Source organism: Bacillus rossius, chromosome 1 (genome assembly GCF_032445375.1).
Source record: "Bacillus rossius redtenbacheri isolate Brsri chromosome 1, Brsri_v3, whole genome shotgun sequence".
Lineage (NCBI taxonomy): Eukaryota > Metazoa > Arthropoda > Insecta > Phasmatodea > Bacillidae > Bacillus > Bacillus rossius.
The window spans coordinates 107,810,245-107,836,690 of NC_086330.1; the positions used below are offsets into that span (position 1 = coordinate 107,810,245).

Here is a 26,446-nt window from a genome sequence, read left to right on the forward strand (position 1 = left end):
CTAATCCGGCCGCATCAATCTAAAACCCCCCTGCACCACAATTGGTCCGTGGGGTAGGTTCAGCATCCGGCACGGGCCGTCTCCCGAGGAACAGGACTTTAGTTAAAATCAGTCGCTTCGGCACTGACACCACCTGCAAGGGAACTTTGAACGAATTTAGCTGCGGTCCGTGCTCCAATACCGTGGACACGAACACCGCCTCGATACGTAGACTTACGGGATTGTCCGCCTCCAATCACCCTCATCCCTCGTGTGAATAACCAGGCTCAGAAACGCCTAGGACCACGCTACTAAGTAATAGTTAGTGACTTTGTGCAATGCACCCTCGTGTAACATTTCCTTTGTAAACTTGTGCAACACACCCTCGTGTAACATTTCTTTTGTAAACTTGTGCAACGCACCCTCGTGTAACATTTCCTTTGTAAACTCGTGCAACGCACCTCCACGTAACATTCATAAACTTGTGCAATGCACCCTCATGTAACATTTCTTTTGTAAACTTGTGCTACGTTTTATCAAGTAACTTTCAGACTTAGTTGTGTGTAATTGTGTAGTTTTTGCATTTTGTGACGTCACCTGTTGTACGACGTGGCGTGTAACCAACGACGTTACACCCAGGCCACAGTCACTTGAATAAATGACACATGTCATTTATTGCCTCATTTCAGCGTATGATTATTTCACCCAACGATTCCCAACCACCGCCGAGTAGGGAATTCCTTAAACCCACGCAACATCGCCGACGGTCCTAGTGGGCCACGCAGGGCAATCGACCCCACGACCCACCTACCGATTAGCACCAGAGCTAGTCTGGCACCCATCCAGACGCATTACATTCACAGCAGCCACTCTCGCTAGGAACCGCACCGGGACTCAAGCCCGAGACCCCGGACGACGCCACAGTCCTAACATTCATGTAGCGTCGCCGGAGTTACGGGCCTACGCTTTCTTAGCCCAGTGTACTACGTAATTATAATTGTGAAATGTAATTTTGCTCAGGATTCTAGTGTGTTATGTTAGGGTTTGTTTTTTTAATCACAGAATAATGTACAAAGTGAATGACCTTACCGGGTAGTAAAATCATGAGCCGCCACTGAGTGAGTGGTCGCGCGTGTGACGATTCGATTCGGGACAACCATTACGGCCAGGACAGGCAGCACTATGAATAGGGCTGTGCCGGAATAAATTAATAAGAAATCAGGCGGTCCTTTCTTGTTCTTTCAGGTGTACGGAGTGGCCTAAACAGCTCGGACCACTGCCTCTAGCCACAAGGCCGATCCTACCCTGAGATTCCGAACAATACTTAAGTCACTTAAATTTACATAGAGGTAGCGGGGTTCGCGTCACACTGATGCAAATTTTCGTTCGTTAGGAACTTTATGAATTCGCTTTCTGTTTCTAAATGACTGTCCAGAAGGTTCACTACTTATTCCTTCTTTACATTATCTGCGTTTCCTGTTAGAATTAATAGGCGAAATTTATTTTTCCCTTCAAAGGGACTGGGGTTGTTGTAAAACATGCCAAAATCCACATACTCTTGAAAATAAATTTTCCAGTCATTCTTGTGTCCAAAGAAGATTGTCTTTACCTTGCCTATATGCCTTGGAAAACAACCCTTAAATTTTAATGAAAAACAATGATTCTTTTTCCCATACTTGTGTCTTAATATAGTATGTAATCTTTGGAACATATGTTGACTGTTTTTACTTTTTTTTCCTGGTAGTTTTGTTGTGACGCCGCTTGTCAATATTGATAGTAATGAAAAAGACGTGTTGCTATTGATTGTTGCTAGTTTTTGTCCGCGGAGTAGTTTTCTTCAGTATGGCGAATGTGTTGGAAACTGTGCGAGAAGAAGATTACGTTGAATATTTCATATTTGCTGCTGGATTTGAAACGATTTCTCGTGATTCTGATCGTAATGTCTTATCAGAGAAGCTACCGGAAATTCTTTCCTTTGTTCGCCAATACTCTGAATCGTACATTTGGCATAAAGATTGTTTTAATTTGACCGTGCAGTCGAATTCCGGCACCCCAGAAGAGTGTGAGTTAAATGGAAAAGGGAGGAAATAACTAATTTTAAAATGACAGTCCCGTTAGGAAAAAAAAAAATTGAAAAAATTGGGGTAGGCTGCAAACTATAGAGTCCCCTTAAAAACATTTTTTAAATTATACTACAGTGTCATAATGTTATAAATAATGTTATAAATATCAGAAATTATATGGTAAGACCTGAGAAGAAAAAAAAAATAAGAATTAATCTTCAAGTTCAGTCTGTTCAATAGCTCTCCTTACAGGTTACTTCCTTTAAATATAGAACATATTTAAAAAAAATGCTCTGAGTTGTTATAACTTACCGGTGGTTCTGAAATGTGTTAGAAATAATATATAATCCATTTAGGTAATTTGCGTGGTCATTTATTATATTCTCTTGATACAACAATCTAGCAAAAAGGTAACAACTTCCATAGAGAATATAATATGCATGACAGTATGCAGGAACAAATAATGTGCTGCCTATTTGCAACCAAACAACAATTAATCTATGATATGGCAGAAACTAATCAATTCCAACACTCCCCTCTTTAGGTTCTGCCTTTAACAATATTACTTTGAATAAACATATTCAAACAATTTTCGCAACATTCTGGACAACGGTAATAGCTTCTCTCAACTTCTCGAACCTCCTCTTCGGTAGTGGTTTTGTGAATACATCTGCTTCCTGATCTTCTGAATGTACATACTTCAGGTCTAGTTCCTTGTTTTTGAACTTCTCCAGTATGAACTTGTACTTAATGTCAATGTGTTTTGACCTTGCTTCAAAATTGCCATTCTTGATCCAGGCAATTGCACTCTGATTGTCCACATTTAAAGTTGGACTTTCAATTCTATGTCCAACTAGTTGTGTTACTAGTTTATTGAACCAAACTAAATTCGTGGTAGCATCATACTGTTCGATGGGCATATCATGAGCTGCTGCCAGCGATAGCATTACTCTCACTGAATCGTATTTGACAACTGGACTGAACGTTTCCTCATAGTCAACCCCAGCTCTCTGCTGATATCCTTTTACCACTAATCTCGCCTTGTACCGCAAAACTTGACCGTCTGGTTTATGCTTCAACCTGTAAACCCATCTATTATTTAAAATGTTAGCTTCCTTAGGTCGATCAACTAAGGTCCATGTATTATTCTTTCTAAGAGCTTCCATTTCCTCTTCCATAGCTTTCCTCCAGTTTACTTGGTCCTTGTGTTGTATTGCTTCTTGAAAGCATATAGGTTCCTGGCTTAATAGAAGATTTTGCTCCGGTTTCGTGCATTCAATGCACTCGTAATCAATATTTTTGTTGAAATTATTTGTGTCTAAACTGACACATTGCATGTGATACCATTTTTTGCAATTATCACATTGAACCCAATCAATAACTTCATCTTGTGGTCGTGTACAATCTGGTCTGCTACACTCATCACCTTCATCTGTCTCCAAATCTGACTTACTGAAAGCTCCATCTGCTCCATCAGCTCTAATCGTGTTCTCTTCATTAGTCGAGTCAAATCCGTTTTCACCTTCCAAGTGTCCAATATCTTCTGCTTCGTTCTTCTCGATAAACTCCTGGATCTTCTCAAATTCTTCCTGGACCACATGCATCGATGATGTGTTGTACAATTCTCCTTCATTAAATATTATTTCGCAATGTATCTCAACTTTGTTTCTTCCCGGAAACCAAACTCTGTAACCTTTGGTTGTATCGCTGTATCCAACCATGATACCTTCTTCAGCTTTCTTGTCCCATTTCTTTCTTTTTTGCTGAGGTATGTGTACCATTACTTTTGAACCAAACACTCTAAACCGATTCATATTTTTGCTTTTTCGAGACCAAACTTCGTATGGAGTCTTACTGTCAGTTGAACTCGCTCCTGTGTGATTTAACACATAGACAGCCGTATTGACTGCTTCAGCCCACAATAACTTTGGTAAATCCGCACTATAAATCAATGTTCTAGCTGCTTCTACAATTGTTCTGTTCTCTCTTTCAGCTCTACCATTCTGCTCTGGGGTGTATGGTACTGTCTTCTGGTGTTTGATACCCTCCTTGAACAAAACTTCTTTCAGTTGGCTATTCACAAACTCCAATCCATTATCCGTTCTTAGGACATTTACTTTTTTACCAGTTTCCTTTTCTATTCTCATCAGGTAATTTTTAATGCATCCTGGTACCTCACTCTTGGTTTTAAGAAAGTAAACTTGGCGGTAATTAGAGAAATCATCTTTAATTAATAAAAAATACTTAGCGCCTCCTAGTGATTCTGTTTCCATAAACCCACATACATCTGCATGAACAACTTCTCCAATTTCAGTAGCACAGTTTAAACTCCTTCTGTATGGTTGACGATGCATTTTCCCAAGTACACATGTTTCACAGGGCTCTCTTACTCCTGATATTGGAATGTCCTTCATCTTGAGTATTTTGTAAACATGATCATAGCTTTGATGCACTAGCCTTTCATGCCACTGCTGTATACTTGTTGATTTGCTTGCTCCCACTACTGGGAATGCTTTCTGGTTTCTCTGGATAACTGGCTTGAATTTCATTATATACAGCTGATCTACTCGTTCTCCCACTGCGACAGTACTACCATTATGCATAAATTTACAACTGTTTTTGTCTGTAGCCATGTCATAACCCTTATCTAAAACTGCACTCAAGGAAAGCAGATTGAATTTTAATTTTGGAACATACAGTACCTGCTCTAAGTGCTTATCCACCCAATGTGATCCATTATATGCTTGAATGTTGATGAACCCTCTCGCAACTGCATCAATCGTTTTCCCGTCTCCTAGCTTAATAGGTATTTTGTTGTTTAGCCATACCAGTTCTGTGAACAATTCTTTGTTTCCACTCATATGACTTGTGGCTCCTGAGTCAAGACACCAGCTTTCTGTCATGATATTTGAATTTGATTCTGACAATAACATGACGTCGATGAGGGCTACTCCGGCCATTTCCTTCGTTGATGATTTAGAATTCGCGTTCTGGACAGAGTCTCTCTTCTTAATTCGACAATCACGTTCCCAGTGACCTTCTATTCCACAGTAATTACAACATCCTTTACGTACCGGATACTTGTGTTTCTTACGCTGCTCTTTAGCGGCCAATGCTTCTCCTAAGTCAGCTGCCTCGTGGATACCCATTCGTGTCTCTTCCATGACCAATCTTGCTACCAGATTTGGCAAAGTCCGGTCAACTTTCGCTGTCGACTCCCAAGCTGTGACGAAGTGACTGAAATTTGACGGTAGCGTTAAAAGAATTTTAGTGATTACCTGATTGTCTGAAACATTCTCACCCAGTGCTCTCAGTCTATGTGCAAGGTCTTGCACCTTGGATACATGTGTCGTAATGTTGTCAGCACTGTCCTTCTTCATTGTGTACCACTGTTGGTTTAGCATGTGAATCCCTGTCTCTGTCTTGCTGTCGAAGACTTCATGAAGGCGATCCCACATCTGCTTGGCATTTTCACAGTTGATTATATGCAGCATGACCTCTTCTGTTAGACTCGATGTAATCAGAAACTGAGCTGTCGCTTCATGCTGCTCCCACTGTTTTAACTGAAGCTTGTAATTTTCCAGTTTATCTGATGTCAATTGAGCGTCTGCAGTTTTGTTTGGTTCCTGTGGCTTCTGATGATCATCAACTGTTACTCTCCAAACGTCTTTAGCCATGAGGGCAATTCTTACATGAAACTTCCATAACGCCCAATTTTCTAATCCACGCAATTTTATTACTCTAGTTGCTTCATGAACACTCTCCATTTTTCAAGACAATTGCACTTTCGCACGCTGGCTGGCCAATCTTGAAACTTGGTTTCACATACAACTTTACAGCAATATTATTTAACCCTATATTTCAACACTTACAGCCATCCACCTGGGCCCATAACCTGTTGTTATAACTTACCGGTGGTTCTGAAATGTGTTAGAAATAATATATAATCCATTTAGGTAATTTGCGTGGTCATTTATTATATTCTCTTGATACAACAATCTAGCAAAAAGGTAACAACTTCCATAGAGAATATAATATGCATGACAGTATGCAGGAACAAATAATGTGCTGCCTATTTGCAACCAAACAACAATTAATCTATGATATGGCAGAAACTAATCAATTCCAACATGAGTTAAGAAACCTAATATTTATAGTTGCCCCAAGTAGTGATTTAGATGGTTAGCTTAGGGGCAAATCAGTGGTCTATTAGCACATCCCCTTTATGAATTAATGTTTTTCCTTCTGTCTGAGTTCATTATGTTATGCTCTTCCCTAAAAATGTAATATTAGGTTCATCGAGAGACAGTATGTATGTTTTGTCTCATGTTCTAACATTTTTTATTGCCATACTGTATTTTATTGAAATCTGTTGTAATAAATAACCAGTCTGCAGGGATATGTATGTGCCAGTTAATGCTTTTATATTCTGCAATTAAGTGAGGGACTTCAACTACTTTTTTACCTTAATGGAACCGACATAATAATTCTAAAATTATTATTTTTTTAAAATTATATATAAATTGATTTTTAAATAGTTTTGAAGATATTTGTTTTTTGTTTTTTTCCTACAGGCATGGTGCCTCCTCACTTGCATGGTGTAACTCACTTTGGGGAAAATATTGAAGATGAATGGTTTATAGTATTCCTCTTACACCAGCTGACAAAGGAATTTAGTGATCTTATTATAAGGTAAGAAGCAACATTGAACCATTTAAGTATCTATTGTATATGAAGAAGTTGTGAAATGCACATTGTTTATTGCATAATGTTGAATAAAAAGACACACACTGCTATCCTGAAAAATATTAGGATGTTAAAATCATTAAGTTGCATACCGGTACTAAAAATAAAGTTATTTAGGTACTTATACATTTTATAGCTTGCCTTGCACAATGTTTCAACTTGTCCGTTTCTGTTTACGACAATACGTGTATTATTTTAGGTTGAACCAGTATTTTTCTCAGATAAGCACTACTGCCTACAGTTTGTTCATGAGTATGTGTGAGGAATTACATGGCTCTAAGAATCACATTCTTCCATTTCTGTTCTTCGCTTACTGTCTCCAGTTGTCAGAACGATTTTCTACTTATTGCGCCATCTCATCTTATGTCTGATTAATGGTTTTCCACTAGGAACATGATCCGGCATATTAACAGGCCAACGAACAATCTATCTGCATTTTTACAGACCACATTGACTTTTTGTATGAGGCCCATCAGGCTTGGCTCTAGGTAAATCTCTTGCACTTAAAAATTTGTGTCAGAATCTTATCAGTCTGTCTTGTACCAGACCAAAGATCCTCCGCAGAACTTTCTGCTGGAAAATGAGAATCTTTGTAGTTGTAGTTGTAGCTCTGGGCACTAAGTATTATAGGTCTCACTTCATGGTAATAGTGTCAGTTTCTTGTGTGTGTGTATATGTGTATGTGTGTGTGTGTATATACACACACACACATACACATATACACACACACGCAGAGGGTAAATGCTCCAATGAATGAACGCTTTAAGGTCTGATTCAACTTTATCTGCACGTCAGTAGCCCTATATGAAATTATTACTTAAAATACATGTTTTGATACATTAAAAAACTGGGTTTTTTACTCTTTCATTAAAAATAATATTTGAAGACTAAACAATTATACCTAGTACTCAGTACTATTAGAATTATGTTTATGAAAATGCAAATTACCAATGAATGAACACGTTAATCCAAAAACTGAACACTTAAATGCCCAATGAATGAACAATACATATGTGATTTTAAAGCATTCTTGACCAGGAAGAGTCTCTTAACTTCTTGCACAAGAGTCTTTAAAATTGTTTTTACATTTCCTTGACATCAACATCATTTTCAAAAGTATAAATTATCCTAGAGTCTATACATTCCATTTTAGGAGAAGGTAACACTGCTACCACATCAGAAAACTTTACTACATATACATCACTATCCACAGTTCTAAAAGCCTTCTTACCTTTGGTAAACTTCAAACCCATTACACTCACTTCACCATTTTGCAGTAGTTCTTGCACAACACCAACATATTTGAATTCACTAATTTTTTTTTTTCGCTTGGAAAGAAATTTTTACTAGTAAAAAACATCCAGGAATGACATTTCTTAAAGCATTCCCAAGCATTTCTTCACAATGAGGTTTGGAAGCCACTGTACTGTTCTCATGGTTCATATGAGCCTTTTTTTCCGTGGCCTGAGGCTGTGAAGACAATTTTCCGACCATTGGTGTGGCTTCAGTTTCTTTGTTTACTTTACTTTCGCTGCACTTCCTTTTTGCTGTGACACTTTTCTTGCAATCAGTTTTTCGTTTTCTGGCCTCACATCGTTCTATTTTTTCGTGTTCCTTGCTTAGTTTTTCAGCTTCCTTTTTCATTTGAGCTTCTATCCACTTTTTGGATGTTATTGCATAAATGTTTTTCATTGTCTCCTTTTTCTTTTTTTTGTTTCATGGCCAACTGCCTGGGCCAGTGCAAATGTTCATCCCTTACAGCCTTTTCTTCCTGCGATGAGTTTTCTGCCTTCTTAATATTATGGGTTTTTTCTTCTGTCATTGTTCCACATTCACCATTTTCTATTTGCTTGTCGGAGCTTGTCTCTTGAATATCGGGTCCAGTAAAAATATCTGTAATTGCATGTTCCCTGGATTCAGAATGAGGATGTTCAGCTTCACTGCTAGAACTGTTTGGCTCATCAGGGCTTGTCTCTTGGAATTTAGTTGCAGTAACAATTTCTGTGATTGCTTCCCTTGTTTCTGCAGGCTTATGCGGATGTACAGATTCATTGCTAGAACTCCTTTTCTAGTCAAAGCTTGTCTTTTGATTTTCATACGTAGTAACATTATCAGTATTTTCATTTTTCTGTGTGTCAGTACAAGAATGTACAGTTTCACTGCTAAAACTCTTCATATGGCTTATATCTTGAATGTCTTCAATAGGACTACATATATCAGCTGCACTCAAATCTGCTATGTCCTCTGCACCTTGATCAAGTAAACCATTTGAAGTTTCCAGTTCAGGTAATACTCTAACTCCTTCAATTTCAAGAGGAAGAGAAGCGATGTCAAAATCAACTGCGTTGAAGGAGTTGTTTATTGGAATTTGGTCTATATCAGAACTATGACTAAAGCTCAAACTATCAGCACTAACTGAAGGCATCGTGTCATATGAATTTTCTGCTTCCGGTTGCAGTTTGCTATCAGAGTCTGAGAGAACATGTTGTACATCAAAACATTTTTCTCTGCATTTCTTCCAACATCAAACAATGTCTTGGTTGTGTTAGTGGATTTTCCTTCTTTTATGGCTCTGTTCATGTTTGCTGCTTCAGTTGGGCGAATCAAAAACTCAATAACTGCTTTAGTAGTAGCATACTGAGCTGAAGATGGAGAAACTGATGAAGAGCAGACATTTTTCATCTCTTGGCACCTGTGTGATAAACATTTACTGAAATCCACAGCATCTTCATTGAAAGGAAACAAGCCACAAACTTTAAAAGCATTCTGAACCAACTGTGGTTGAACTGTATCACTGCACACTAAACAATGTCTGGATGCATAGGAAAACCTAATTTAGCTTTGTCAAGAATACACTCTGCGATCTTCTTTTCCTCTTCTGTACTAAGTACTGTCTGCGGTCCCATTTTCCGTTCCAAAGGTACTTTGTTTGCTAATTTATTATGCAGGGTTCCTTTGTGAATGTTGAAATTTCGCGAAGCTTCATTTAGGGATGATTCACCTGATTTCACAGCCTCAATAGCTGACAGTATATCCTCTTCACTGTAATTGAAACACTCATACTTTTTTTTTACCTGAAGCTGAAGCCATCTGTAAAAGGAAATTATAATTTATTTTGTAATAATCCTATAAATTATAGTTTGGCCCTTATTACAATTATTTCCCAATAAATTAATCAACAAAAATGCATTCCTACTTGTGTACCAGTAACCTAAAATGTAACCACAAACATCAGGCCCATACAGCTCAACCCATAATCCTAATCACTTTATGATGTGTTGTAAGTGAAATACAATAAATAATTAAATTGAAAATCATTATCTGTCATTGGTGAGGCTCTTAAACATAGCAAAAAAATAAATAAACTTAATTTTCACTCCTGTTCATTCACTGGGTGGCAAGTAACCATTGAATGAACATTATGTCCAGCTGCTGTTCATTCACTGGTCTAGACCAGTATTGTGACCATCAAGAGCTTCCTTTTACTGTGGCCACTAGGATAGCTCCTGTAACTCTCAAATCCCCAAAAAAAAAAAAAAAAAAAAGTTGCTACCCCAGTGAATGCACACACGTTCATTGACTGGATTTTTGTGTTTAGTGTGTACCAATGCATGAACATCATTATAATAACTAAACAAGCAACTAGTATCCTAAAATTTTGTGGAAATAATAATTTTCAAACCTTCCTAACCTTACCAAAATATCAAGTTCAAAGGACTAATACTATTTTAACATCATTTTTGTTCATATTAAGAATGTGTGTATTTACTTACCTTAAGACACTGACACCAAAGATGAATACATAAAAAACAGTAGTTCTATTACAAGCCAACCAAATGCACACTACAACATTCCCTCCAAAACAAAAGACTATTGATCATTCAAAAAAAGCCAAATTAAATTTTAAAACAGTTACCAACTTTAAAGTAACAAAGAAATTCTTATTTTGAATAAAATATACTATGTGTGTTCATCACTGGGAGATGGTCATTCACTGGATCTATATATATACTGGATCTATATATATATGTAAGTGTGTATATATATATATATATATATATATATATATATATATATATATATATATATATATATGCTACATGCCTTGTGAATTAACCCCTTAACATATATATTATGGCTAGATATATGTGTCTAAAAAAACCATTTTTTAAATTTGTTTTTTTTTTGCAGTATTCTATTGTTTTTAATATGCAAATAAACGTACCACATGTAAAACATACGTTTTTACATTTTTTACAAAATTATGTAATTTTTAATGCACACTGTTTTACTAACCCGAGTATACTCGTCATTGTTGAAATATATGTAAATACATTATAAATATTTATGGAATATAATTAAATAGATAAAAAACATTTAACACAAATTGGAAGTTATTATAACAACATTAGTAATGTTCAGCATGGTTAGAATTATTTCTCAAAAGTAGTTATCTGAAAATCACATTTATGCAGCAATATATTTTACCTATTCAATATGCAAATGGACATACCACACAAAATACATTAAAATGTCACGTTTATCACACCATCATGTCATTTTGAATGGACACTGGTTTACTAACCCGTGTATACTCGTCAGTGCTAATATTCACTAAGATTACTAAAAATATTTATAACATTAGCCAGATATAGTATAAGCTTACATAGAAACCAATGAAATAACTTTTGCAACATACCATATTTCTTTTACAAAATTACATCTACATTTATAAAATTGCCTGAATAACATGAAAAACAAAATATGTACATATGATATGTAAATGTTGTCAGTCCGAATAGATCTTCATATAAAAATTTACCTCACAAGGTTTGTACAGTATACACTAATTGCAATAGCTGAACATTCACAAATACTCAAAAAATCATTGTAATGTCAAGGATGTCATTCTTTACAAAAAAACAAAGTTTTTATGTGAGACATTCCGTTTTTTTTTCTTCACAGCACAATAAATAAAAGAATGTTTATTTGAATACAGTAGCTGAATAATGTCACGAGTCTGTATTGACATTTGTGAAGTTATTCTTGAATGCATTTCACTCTGACTGTAAGCCTAGCTAATTTCTGCCTAAATGTCTGCTGTTGTATGATAAACTCTGAAGCACGGCACTACACACAGTGGCACACCACAGTCTTCACACATGTACCGTGTTTCACGCCGTATTTTTTTCCCCCGTGCATCTGTCACTCTGCTGCACATTGCACACTGGCGTGTAGGATTGCTTTTTTTGTCAGTTGGCGGAATCGTAGCTGGAAAGTGACGTTCAGTCATTCTCAGTGGATTCGTTGATTTTCTAGGCCTACCTCGTCCTGGCGACATTGTTGGCTTGTGAAACTGTTCAATCAAATTTTTGACAACAGCCTCTCTGTACTCCAAATGTGACTGCTTCCCTCCCAACTTTGAATATAACAAAAATGAATTCCATATTGCTAGGTCCACTAAATGGAAAAAAATCTTCTTATAGTATTTTTTCCCCCTCTTCCTGGGTACTGCATAGTCTGTTGTGCGCTGGTCAACAATGTCCACACCTCCCATTGTACTGTTGTAATCTAACACAACTTGTGGTTTTATGTTCTGTTGTCCATAGATTGTAACACTTTTCATTTCAGAATTGTGGATTGTAGACAACATTGTGACTGGTTTTTTGTCCATCCACTTCAATGCCAATAGTTTCCCTCTTTGAAAAGCCATGACACTGCCTTTCGGCAATTTTTGTTTCCGCAATTCTGGTGGCATTTCTTTTCTTGTCGTTTTCACAGTCCCATAAGAATCTGTTCGATGTGATAGCAACATATCTGATAGCTGTGGTGAGGTATAAAAATTGTCAGTAATGACACAATAACCTTTCCCAAGAAGAGGTTTCACTAATGACATAACTACTTGTGACGACATTGGCAAGCCTTTGTATTCATCATCAAAATTGGTTCCTCGTCCGGTGTAAATTACGAAGGAATATACATATCCACTTGACGATTCACATAACATGAATGACTTTATTCCGAACCGCGCCCTTTTGAGAGGTAAGTACTGTTTCCAACCTAGACGCCCTTTATATAACATAAGGCTTTCATCTACTGTGACATCTTTTTCTGGAGTGTAAAGTTCAGAAAATTTATTTTGCAAATGAATATAGATAGGCTATATTTTGTTCAGTTTAGGGTTTGGATGGGTGGCTGCATCATATGACTCATTATCCACAAAATGAAGAAACTGTTTCAGCTGAACAAATCTGCGAAATGGCCTGGTTTTCCAAAAAAAATGGTGTGTCAAATATTGGGTTCTTAGCCCAGTACATTTGATATGTAGGTTTTTTGACAATGCTTTGAGCCACAACTAGTGCAAGAAAAACATAGATTTCCTCTTTGTTTGTTGGTTTCCATTTTGTTTGAGGATGTGTTTGAATGTACTGTGATGCAAAACGGTTCGTTTCTGTAGCTATGAGTTCAGCCAAATCATTATCAAAAAATAAGAGAAAATAACCAAGAAAATTATCGTCAACATTTACATTTACATTGACGCCTGGTTTACCTGTAAATGGGTATCTTGGAGGAGAGATAGTTGGCAAACTACAGTTTATCTCACACCACATTCTGCCAGATATCTCTTCACTACCTGATTCTTCTGAGCTTGAAATGTCATTATAATTGTCGCTACTATCAGATCCCGATTTATCAAGATCACTCACGTAGCTTCCTTCACTGTCGGAATCACTCATTTTGAACAATTTCTATTATTCACATTACAGCTTTATATAGCAGGTATATAGTCGTTGCATTACAGTAATGTTGACACCTCAGCTAAAATATATAAACATTGGCGGGAACATCATAAATTCATAATAGTACTATTAGAGACATCTAATGTACAATTGTTCAAACACAAACGGCGAACACGTGTAAGTAGGCTACCGTGATGGATCGAATCTGTTCTGACATCTAGTGGGTAACATAAAACTACTGGAAGTCTGTTTCAAAGGCTGAAAATAGCTACCGTGACATCTAGCGAGAGCTCATGTAACTCATTCGAGAAAACTCGAAATAATATAATCAGACGCACGTTTTTGTTAGTCAGACGAGTAAACTCGGGTTAATAATTACGTGCCAAATGTAAAAAAACGAATATACTCGGGTTAATATGTTAAGGGGTTATAGATTCCCAAGACTATAGAAATAGCTTTTTTTTTCTTCTTTCCTTGTTCTTAATCTTGACTTATGTTTGATTTCTGGTTGACCAGACACATCTTCTGAGAACAATGTACTGAGTTGAACTTCCATTTGGAACACCCAGTTTCCAATTTTCTGCAGTTAAAGTTATTCTTCCAGTTGTCTTTGGCTCAGTACCTATGAAATTAATGTTGTGTCAAAGCTTTTTTTGCAGCATTCAAGAATGATTCAGTCCAACACATCAGTATATTCTTGGATTGGGACAGAACGGTTAGATTTATGGTTCATCCTCTTACAAAATCTTGTCAAAATTTTTGTGGAAAACATCTCATATTTTTTTGTACCTTTTTAAAGACAATCAGTCTTATTTAAACTCCCTATCACCAAGTTCCAGAGTTGCACCTTAAACCATGGTACGCTCAAACAAGCTTTCACCAAATTGACAAGTATCTTGGCTAATCCAAACTCTAATTATGTTTACATTTTTTTCTAGGAGCTGCTTTCAGGTGAAAATGAGATCTCATGTAAATCATCATTTTCAGAACCTGCCTTCATACTCGGCATTTACTTATTCAGGGAAAAGTTGAAATCTATCCAGAAGGCAGTTATACGGAATGTTTTAGCATACGTTGGAAAGGGAAATTCCTTTGTATTTGCTGCAATCCATTTTACTGCCCATTTTGGAAATAGTGGCATCAATGCTGTTATCTGTTCTTCTATAATCTCCTCCATAGAGAAGTTTTGTTTATTAATATTTTTTGCAGTTCTTCAGTAAGCCTTTCTCCTCTATATCTACGTTGATATCATCTTCACTTGACGTTTTATTCTTCAGGTTTTTGATTTGTTGCTTGATCTCGTGCAGAGTCAGTGGTGAACAGTCTGTATTATTTACTCTCCAGCGTCCAGTTGTTATGATCTATATCTGATCTTCCTGGACATTTTTCTTGTTGGATTTACGAGAAAATTTTTCTTTTTCCTTTGCAATGTTGACAATAAACTTGCATGTAGCTCTAGAGAGGAGCACTTGAGTTGCCCTTTAAATTTTTCAAAATCGTGTTTAAAAGTTTGAAATAAAATGCAGATATAGATTGTGTGGTGTTTATGTGAATTTAGAAGTATCCTTTCAGAATATTTTGTTTTTTCTATTTAGTTGGACATTTTTAGTTTCAAATTGATTTCTTTTGATTCATAATTGCTGGTGAAACAATACACTGTGAAGGTTTAGTAAGGTAGCGATGTACATTTTGTCTCTAGGGTAGTAGATTCAGATGGAGAGTTCCTGCTCATTGAGGCGGCAGACCACTTACCGAATTGGGCGAACCCAGAAACATGTGAGCAAAGGGTAAGTTCCTTTGTTGTGATTGACTGGAAATCGAGCATTTAGAATTTTTTTCATTAGCTGGTGAAATATTAATTTGTTGAGGATTTGCATATTGTTTTGTTGCATGCTGGTTAAACATGTCTGTTGTGGTGTTCCAGGTGTATTTGTATCGAGGTTCTGTGCATGTGGTCCCTTTGAGTGAGGGTGTTGGTGATCAGTTGTCCATCAAAGATGCCGTCCATTTGGTCACCGCATCTCCTGAGACCACGGTTGCTGCTGATCCTGTACAGAAATCAGTTCAGAGAAGAATTGATGGGTCAGTATGAATAAATCGTAATTCATAGTTAAATTGCTGCATATTGACATGTATTTGGTTGACCAATTAATTTTTCTTGAACTTAGCATCAAGTTTTACATGTACCAATGCGTACAAACACTTCTTGAATACACAGCATTAAATTAGTGACTTAATAATCACTTCTTGTTATGAGGATAAGATTAACTTAAACCCATAAGACCACACTGCTTAAAGTCGTTTTTCTGCCAAAAACGTCAGAATAATATAATAGCACCAAAATTTTTCTATGCCATTAACTTTACCATCCCTCCTTTAGTATAATTTCGGGTTATTTGATCGTCCCGTTTTAATAAGCACCAAATAAAGACAAATTACTATAAAAAAAATTTATTTTCCATCAAAAATTCCTTGCCCGGATGCATCCTAACAACACTCTTGACAACACTTATGGTTAAAGATCAATAACCAACGTTACCAACTTTTATTTATCAAACAATGGTATTTAACATAACATGATTTACAGTGTATAATTTCTGTAAATTTTTGCACACAATTTACAGAATTTAAACTCAAATAATGATGGGATAAAAGCACTTTAAACAATAACAATTGTGTAAATGCATTATTAATCACTATCAAATCATTAGCTATTGTCTAGGTTTGAACAATAAGCAAAATTGTTGAGGTTGTTTGTATTTGTTTTATTGAGCATGTGTAACAGGTAAAAAAAACTGCATCAGAACTACTATAAATAACAAGAGCACACTTTTGCCTCCAACTTTTAAAGAAGTGATTTTATAAATCAGTCATGATCAATCTACCACCATGCCCACAGTAGCAGTTTATATGCCACACATATCTATAATGAAACAGACATTGCGACTGCAAAACAAAACGTAAATAAAAATTGCAGTTAATGTTTTTTATATTGCTGAACTGAAATACAGTTACATGGCCTCCGTTAATAACCAAAATGGGAAGAATAACTATGTTTTATATTGTAAACATGAGCTTTTTTGTTGATATTTCACATACATTAAAAGTGTTATTAAAATAATTCACATTTTTCATATACGTAATGGATTAAATCTTGCATTATACTGCGGATCGTTGAGATTTCCTATCCCCAATATTAATGCTGTAAATAATCTATATGTAATTCCATATAGAATTTACTATGCACTGTGTATTTGCTGAATTTTCTTAATATTTAACCCACAAAAATTACCCTTTTTTTACTTACCTTTTAATAAGTTTTCCTGCTTAAACACTTTTTGATTGGTTTTTACATTATTTTCTTAAGTGGGTTTTATTGTAGTTTTTGCAAATTAATAAAAATAAGTTTTCAATAATGACAAATTTTGTTTTCGAAACAGGATTCTATTCTTCAACGGCAAAATTAATGAGAAACTAGCTGCAATACCCGGCTCTGCCTGGGTAAAAATATATTGCGCACTTTATCTAGCTAAGATTCATCAAAAGAAACAATTGTTTTTGTATTCTTTTAAATTTATTTTATACTTAATTAATTTGTACAATATTTGCTTACAATCTGTTATATATATTTGTCATTTTATTATTTGATGAATAGATCAATAAATAGTCTGGATTTCCTACTCTAGAGCAAGCTACATATAACTAACTACCAATGAGAAAAGCATGATTCTTGTAAATTAATACAACAATATAATGTTTATCCTTGTGTTTTATTTATAGTCATACTAATTGGTAATCTTATTGGAAATTGGAGTCTCTTAAATTGAAACGGCTGTTCAGTAGATTGAGTGGAATCCTCTGAATAAATACTGTTTGTCCTTTATTTTTCAGACATAATTTTGGCATTAATTACATTATTTGATAACTGTTCGATGGTCAGTCTTGTTCTGTAACATAATCTTTGTGTATCCAGATTTCTTAACAAAATTTATGGTGATCCTATTTTCAATTTTAAACAATGTAAAGGCATTCTGGGCACTTTGAATTAAAGTTAAAAATTCAGTGGGAATATTAACACTTTCATTTGTGTTAACCATTGAATCAATTGATTTAGTATATATTCTTTCCTTGCCAGGAATCTTGTTTTGTATCTTTAAATTAATATCATCAACAATTTTATTTTTTACTGCTAAAATACCTAGTTCTTTCAAATAGCCAATTTGAATTTGTGTAATTTTCTACAATGTTTGGATAAACTTTATCTATTAATTCATCTGGGCTGTTAACGAAAATACATAAATCATTTTTAAGTTCAGTTTTGCCAGTTACACAATCAGTTGGGTAAGTGCCTTCACCAGTTTGTTAGAGTTTTTTTGGCAAAATATTTCACTTGAGAATTCAAATTTCTAAAATTTGAATTCTCATTAATTTTTTTAAAATATACTTTCTTCACTTGAGGCCAGAGATATGATTGTTTCAAACATGCATTATTTTCATCTGCTGGAGTTGATTTGGGAATTACTAGAAGTGTTTGCTGAAAATCTCCAGAAAGTACAACTAATGCACCTCCCATTAGTTCTGATTCACCTCGGATATCTTGTAGTGTTCTATATAATGCTTCAAATTATTTTTTAAGCACCATAGTACATTTGTCTCATAGTACATTACACTCTTAAAACTTGACCTCGTACAGATGCTCTTGATATATTACAAACTGTAAATTCTTGCTCTGCAACATTTAATGGTAGTTTCAAAGCAGAATGAGCAGTGCGTCCTCCGTGCATTAATGGTGCTGCAATTCCAGATTATGATAATGCAAGCACTATCTCTTTTTTGGCACGTATTTTAGACAATATCAAATTTATTAAAAATAAAAATGTCTTTCCAGTACCTCCTGGTGCATACAAATAAATTTTTCCACCAATACCTTTGTTCACATGAGCCATGATGACATTTCTGTTTTGGATGATGTACTGCAATAATTCATCAACATTTTAATTTTTCTCTTTTAATATTTCAGAATTTAATGCATCAATTTCATCTCTTTGTGGTGCTTGCATTCCAATTTCTACTAAAGTTTGATTGCTTATCATTAAACATTTGTCCTTCAAATTATTAAGTGCTTGGTTATACATCTCTTCATTGAACTCTATATTTAATTCCGGATGAGCATGTCACATCTGATGTAATAAACCATCGCTCATACTTTCTTTGAATTTCTCCCGTAACCTATTTGGATTTGATGGACTACTAATTGTCAATACTATTGAAAATATATCTGTTATTTTTTCTGTGATTCCTGTGAATGCGGCTTCTTGAAGATCCAACTCCCAAAGATTATCATTCTCTAATAATCCTAAACGCTGACATGCTTCTTTGTATATTTCACATACATATCCATGACTTTTTTTAAATCTGTAAAACATGTTGGTCCACAAATTTCAAGTAGTAGCATTCAATGATAGAAGCACTCAGCATTTGTTGGATGCACAGTGTACACTCGTCCCAATACGTCCGTTTTAAAGATTCCTTCTTGACCTTCAACTGGAGTTCCTTGTTTTCTTCATTGAAAGATTTGTCTTGTTACATTCAATGTATAATGCGATGGTACATCGACATATAGCAATGTTCTTGCAAATAGTTCACTTTTACAAAGTTCAAAAAATGCTGTTAATGTCATATTTACAGGAGATTGATTCACTGGCCACCCTTCCTGCAGTTTCTCTTGTAAAAAATATACTCATCAAGTATTTTCTAAATGCACTGCCAAATGGACAAATGCTGGTTCTCGATCATGTATTGGGAAACCAAATATTCACCAAGCTGCTTCATTACTACACCTATCCCTCACTTAGCACAACTAATTCATTCCTAAAAATGCTTGTGTTATTCAAAATGCATATTCAGAAGCATTAATTTCCATAAATATCAAGGATAATTTATTTAATGTGTTCCAAAATTGTGTAGGAAAATATACTTTTATGTAATATAAATGTGTTGAATAACACTTAACTATAAATATGTCACACCATTTATCTTTATATGTCTCCCATTGCACTTTGTATGACAAATACGACACCGTGTAACTGGAGATACGTGGTTATGTAATTTATCATCGGCTGGCTGACTTGCCCACCCAGGCGTGACCTTCGACTCACGTCGCGTACCTTTCCAAACCATCCTTTACTGACAGTGAAACCGATATTACTGTCCGGATAATTACAAGTGCTTTTTCGCGTATCACCACCTGGTTCACTCCAATCCTGTCAGGCCAAATATTATTTTTTTCATTGCAACATTCATTAACAACCTTTTCCACGTGAATCATCTGTTCATTTTTGTTCCAGTATCTAATGTCAAATATATTCCCGCTAGTACAACCAACAGCATCAGACTTATGTATATAAACTTTTGGTAAGAGTCCATAGTTTGTACGATTATCCTTACGATTATTGACTTGCTTTAAACTAAAGTACAACCAACATAAGCGTAGCCTTCATGACAATCTGTGCACCGTAATACTTCTAGTTTTGTCTCAAATACTTGAACACGATGCATTATGAGTAGAGACATGCAGTTTTGGGGTTTATTTTATAGCAAAATTCGTTGTTATTTACCCTTAAAAGTGGTGTTATCATACATCAAAAGCGGTGTTATTTTTTAAATAGTTTTAGCACTATAAATTAAAAAAATTAAGCTAAGCATACCTTGAAATTTTGGACACATTCTTGCATTGTACAGTTGCACTAGCAGCAGTAATTTACAATCGAATTTACACATCACTTTTTACATACAGTAATTGAAAATATTTTAGTACCTAAACCAGCAAGAATAAATATGAAGTCTCTAAAATAGTGACATAAACACATGGAACAAAATCCTCAAACTTTAGCTCTCGAAAGCAAAAGTAGCCATGATACACAAATTAGCCTCACTTAAATTTGTCCTGCGGTCTGTTAAGACTGTGTTATATGAGGACAAAAATCGTTCACAGTCAACGTTTGCAGAAGGCATCCAGATGGCTTCAAGGCAGCTGGAAGCAAACAATGGCTGTGACAGCTTTACTACATTCAATGACTTCACTACGTCCACTGAATTGTCTGTTTCCATTTGTTTTGTAACAATGTCCTGAAGCTGACCAAAACCAGCTGTTAATTCTTCAGTGCTTATGGAGTAGAGACTATGGACAGTTTTCAGTTTCTGCACCATTTCTGGGTTTAATTTAGCAAGCAACAAACTTTCCTGACTAAAAATTTGAATTGCTTCAAATCTCTTTCTACTTGGGTCAGTTGTCATGAGAGAGTTCAGTTTGGAAAGGGCTTGTGTTGCTGTTCTTGTGATGGACACTTTAGCTTCAGCAGCTTTAGCGGGGGGCATGTTAGACAAAGCTCTACTGGTTGCCTCAAAATAAATGCCACGAGTGATGTTTTCAAATTTTTTTTTTATACCTTGCAAGTCCCCATATAGTGAATGGGCAGTTGGATACAAAGAACCTTCAAGTTTCTGTATTAGCTCTACAAGGCTCTTGGCATGCTCTTTCACAAAGACAGCTTGACAAAGAATGAGAGAAATGTCATTTTCTGTGAGTGAACACAGAAACTCAACCCCTGAATTTTGTGTTGCCTTTAGTTCATCTGTTTTGCAGAAATAAACAATGTCATGTATGTAGTCTGCTACATAAAAAACGCTGTTGAACCAGGAATTCCATCTAGTAACAACAGGAAGTGGGAACAATGGACGTTTCTCTCCATGCTTTTCTTCAAGAAAGCTAGCATACAGGTGCCTTCTTTTCCTGGTGTTGTTGAACACATTTTTTATTTTGCTCATAGCATTGTTCAACTCAGGCAACTCTTTCACCCAGACATTGCCAACTAGATTTAACTTATGTGCCCAGCACTGGACATGCGTTAACTGGTCTCCAAGGATTACTTCGAGAGTACTAACAGCCTTGGTCATATAACGAGCAGCATCGGTTACTACTGAGAGCACATCACCATACTGTACATTGTACATTTTGAGTGAATCTAAAATTGCCCTCACACAGTTTGTGGCATTAGCAGCTTCAAGAAAGTGAACTCCTGCAACAAATATTTCTGGTTTATCCTGTTGAAGATTCAGAATTCTAAATAAAACAACAAATACACACCTACCCATTTTATCTGTTGTTTCGTCGCACAGTATGTCAATTTTTTTGTCCTTTAATGCAGTTTTGGCATCTTCAATTCTGCATTTGGCTATGTCCCCTACATATTTCTCACGGACTGTTCTCGCAAGTGGCATGTCTCCAGCACCTTCGATGTATTTGTTCAGCCATGCCCTGATATTAGGATCATCAAGCTTTTCAAGGGGTATATTTGCCTTTATAAAGGTCTCTGCTGTTTCCTTTATAAATTCCAACTTTTTGTCTTTTTGGACATTATTTTTTGCTGTCTGAAACGCTGAAGATATTGACGACTGGCGTTCAGACGCACTAGATGAGCCTTGCAATGAAGAGAGACGCTTCTTGTGTTTTTCACTGCCTACATGTTTTTCACATGAGTCTTTCCTATCCCAAGAGACGGTGACATTACAGTGACGACAAAAAAGTGTGGTTGAATCACTAGCATAAAGTCCGTGTTGAGAAAATTCAGAGGCTCGCTGTTTTGCAGTTACCGGCACTTTAGGCATTTTAATAGGCCTAATGTTTTAGCCGACCTTTAAATTGTACACCTTTAATTTATTTCACAGACGTTGAAAACTATCTGTAACAAAATTCGACCCGTTAAACTTTAACTTGCGCACAACAGAATGTTACGAATCGTCACCGTGTTTGCATTTTAAATTTGGTATTTGGTTAATAAAAATGGACGCAATGGACAAACAACGCTAAAGACTATATAAGAGAACAACGCTTCGAGAAACAACCTGCTGTAAACACCGTGATAATCGACTGTCCAGGCGAGCCGAATATCAAAATACAGCAAAACCCCTTATTTGCACTTTTCATGGGGACAAAGTAAAAAAGTGTAAAAAGCGGGAAAGTGTAAATAAAGGGAAAAGTAAGAAATACGTTAAAGTTAATTAAAATACAGTCGCATCCTGCCGCGTTCAGAACGGGCTACATTACACAGTAAAAATAAATAAAAAAGGGGCGCAAATTGATGAAAATTTACCGTCAATTGCGCGCCTTGCGCGGAGAAAGGTCATTGTACTCGATCATCTGTTGTTACAGTGCGGCCCAGTGCGGCGTCTGTTCTCTGAGCTGCGCATGCGCAGTATAACTCATTCAATGCTCCGCCCAGACTCGTGACCTTCCATCAGCAGCCAGCCAATAGAAGCGAGCCTAGCGGAAAAAAATATAAGCTCCACCTCCCGTGTACCAGTTTTGTCCAGTTCTAATACCAGTTTATTGGTATACGCACCCGCTTACTCGCTGCCGTGACATGTTCAAGTTTACGTTCATCTTGATGTCTTGATACCAATAATTAATAATTTACGATCCCCACAAATAAATGGTTAGTTTAAAAAATATGCGTCAACAGTATAATACTTCCGAAATTATATAATACGTATAAAACAGTTACCAAGATTCCACTCATTTTATCTTGTGAAGTTCATGTCTCGTACCAGTATTTCGGCTAAGTTGTGACATAAATACAGTATCAGCACTTACAATGTTACGATCAGCCACGTAATATTTCCGACATTTCCGTTACGTTTCTATATTCGTGAGTTTACGTTTTTCCCTAGTACATTTTAGATTGTCTCCTGCTGTAATTACTCGGACTTTTACACGCCTAGGCTTAAATTGTTACATGTTTAGAAATAAAAGCAACTTTTCATGTTATAAAATACACTGTGTGGGTAGTTATCTTTGGTTTTTTGTTGTTTCACGTTTGTTACTGTATTTACAAATTGAATTGCCGTGTTCGAATGAGGAAAATGTTCTGACTGTTCGCCGAAAATTCAAGGATTTCGCGTTATTATCCAAAATGTGAGAAATTCGCGTTATTCTTAAAAATGTACTCAAATTCGCGTAAAAATTCGTTTTATCGCAATCGCGAAATATGCATGTCTCTAATTATGAGTGATAAATCACCTACAGTTACCGGCAGGTGAATGGGCAGACGCTTTTGTTTGAGTGATTTCCTGCCACTGGCTAGACTGAGTTCACGGCCCGGTCTGTGGCCAGGCAACAACGGTATGGCACGGCGGCATACGCGCGTACGTAAAAACATTTGGTCCTTTACACTCCATAGCCGCAATTTAACTTGCCAAAGCTGATGTTTGTACAACAGCCGATAGCGTAGACAGACCTACGCGCACATCTCTTCCCCCCTTGATTGGCTAACTGTATCCCACGGCACATCTGTTTACAGAATTTGAAACAGACTTTGTGGCGTTGTGCTCGACTTTTTTTTTTGTTTGCCGAGATTTTGTGCTTTCTGAAATTTACAGACATGCTATTCAAGCCTGGGGCAGTAAAATTCACATCGCGCTAAGAATCCGTGCAATCTGAAGACGTGCTAAGTGAGGGATAGGTGTATTTATATATCTTCCCATTTGATACTGAAGTATTTTATCTTTCATATGTTGTTCTCTGTTTTCTCTGGTTATTGTGAACACAGCTATATCACTGCCTTCGTTAACATATTTGCACACATATTTAATCGATTTCACTGAGTTGCAATACTCCACATTTATATGTGCTTGCAACACTTTTGAGAGAAGTAGATTGTATGGCACCACCGATTGATTATCTACTTCTATAAGGTTACTTTGCACTTGTATTTTGACAGTGAAACCACCTTTTTCCGGAGATCACCTTTGTACATAGGATATTCCTCAACCTCTGGTCATAGCACCTCTCTAACTAAAGAGGGCAATGCCGGTTCCAACTCTGCCTCAGTGCATCCTCAATTGCATGATTGAGACCAGAAATGGTGGAAGGGCTGAATCTGCGGGCAACAGCAGATGCGATAGAAACCTTTCTGGGGGGTTGGACTGCCGTGCCTCGGTGCATCGGTCCCCAAAGGGCCCCATAGTGAATGGATCAGGCCCCATGGTAAAGGAAGGACTGGGTATGGTGGTTACGGTGTCGGGCGACCGGGCCTAAAAAAGGGCTGTAAACTGCTCGACAAGGAGCCCCCTTGGCCCAGCAGTCGGTGGAGGTACCGCTGCAACCCCCAGGTCCCTCCAGCCCGGGCACTGTAGTTGCCATTTTCTTGCTGGGGCTGACGGCGGTTGTCGCCTGACGAGTGTAGTCACATCCGGGCCTGAATCGGCTGTAAACCTGTCGGGCCGAGGTACGGCGGGTCGGAGGGTTTTCCGAGGCGATGAGGACACCCCGTGGCTGCACTCTGAAGCGTGACGGTCTGGTCTAGCTACCGGCGAACAGTCTGCCAAGTAGACCAAAAGTTGGTAGTAGTATGGGGAGAATCCACCATGTTTGAATGGTTCCCCGCTGAGGTTTCCTCTAAGGCCCAGGATTCTTGTTGGGTAGGACTCGTACTTGGGAGTGGTACCCCGAGTGCTTTAGGGGCAAGCATCAGGGTTCCCTAGCCCTTTGACGTGCTGACGTTGTGAGCGACGCGGACAGCTCCGATTACCAGCCTGGATAGCTGGGAGAGGTTGGGTAGGCCTCCACCAGACCGCGGGTTCGCTGGATGATTGAGGAGTCCCAGCGTGAGGCGGGAGACTGGGGTAGGCGCCAGAAGTGATGACAACTCCAGAGGGCTAAGGAAGCATCCAACTTTCTGGTGAGCTGAGTGGGGTAGGGGGCCGGAGGTGGTACATAAGCTGGAATGGGTAGCCTCAGCCTCTGTGTATAGCCAAAAGCTCTAAAGCCCTTCCCGGTTGCGTATTCGGCGTATCCGCATCCATGCCCATGGGGGCCCCAGGGCGGTAGGGCCAGAAGGCTAAGAGTGCTGGGTTAAGAAAGAAAAGGGGGGGGGGGGAACCCCTTGTCTGGCATAATTGTGTACATATGATATCCATCTTCTCCCGTTGTGTTTCATTTAAATATGGTCTTGGATATCTCTTTGTACATTGCCTTCATTCATGCATGGTGAATTCATATTTAATATTCCACATGGACCATTAATCATGTTCTTTATTTTATAATTCTGGATTCGCGAATTCAGCTCAAATATTTTGATTTAGACTGATTTTTTCATGTAACTAGATTAAATTGTGTAAATGAGGTAATCCCCATTTCTGCCATTCAATTGTGTACACTCAGCATCTTACGGTTCTAAAAATATGATACTTTTCGATGACATCGGTGAATTTAATTTGTTTATGTCGAAAAAACAGATCAATTATGTGATGACGGTCCATGGGAGCTTGATCATACATCATATTTTCTTTGATCTTCGGCCATGACGAATTGGAAGTGAATGTTATAAATAAATCAGAGCGACCATAATTTCTTACATATGTCATAGCATCTTGTGTGTAGGTACTTGTGCATGTGTCTTGGACTTCCTATGTAAGTTGATGGTAAAATTACAGGTCTTCCAATGTTATCCAGGTTACTGTCATTCATGACTGCATCTCTCAAATGGATGTACTCTTCTGTACGCAATTTCGTTTGATTCTTTTGTATGAACATCATTCGTTCTGCCTCTATTTCTGTATACGTATCAACTAAAAATTGGTGAAATAAATGACGGGAATTAGTAATATGATTGTATTCTTTCTTGTCTCTGACCAATATGCAATACGCATAAAATACTTTAGAAGTGATCTCTTTATTTGTATTTGGGTTTATTTGTTTCAAATTTAAATTACTGTCTTCTCCTCGTATAAAAATTAACGGATATTGAAGCGCATCGTAAGAACAATGTGTTTCTGCGATAAGCTGTAATCCTTCTATTCTTTGTTGAATAATTTTGTCATGACTTGCGTACTCATTGTCCACAATCACAACTGCAATTG

The 26,446-nt window shown here is 36.9% G+C and overlaps 1 protein-coding gene across 3 annotated transcripts in view; it reads left to right on the forward strand.

The window, feature by feature from the left end:
- The first annotated feature begins 1,695 nt into the window (after positions 1 to 1,695).
- Positions 1,696 to 26,446, forward strand: part of LOC134541666 (protein ecdysoneless) — a 68,046-nt gene continuing 43,295 nt past the window's right edge. Inside the window, exons 1-4 of one of the 3 annotated variants that reach the window (XM_063385278.1) lie at positions 1,696 to 2,041; positions 6,617 to 6,734; positions 15,228 to 15,315; positions 15,453 to 15,610. In XM_063385278.1, coding sequence (XP_063241348.1) covers positions 1,822 to 2,041; positions 6,617 to 6,734; positions 15,228 to 15,315; positions 15,453 to 15,610 — 584 coding nt within the window. In that variant the 5' untranslated portion in view covers positions 1,696 to 1,821. Of the gene's footprint in view, positions 2,042 to 2,106; positions 2,124 to 6,292; positions 6,351 to 6,616; positions 6,735 to 15,227; positions 15,316 to 15,452; positions 15,611 to 26,446 lie in introns of those variants that run through there. The other 2 variants (XM_063385293.1, XM_063385286.1) reach the window with 2 other exon arrangements.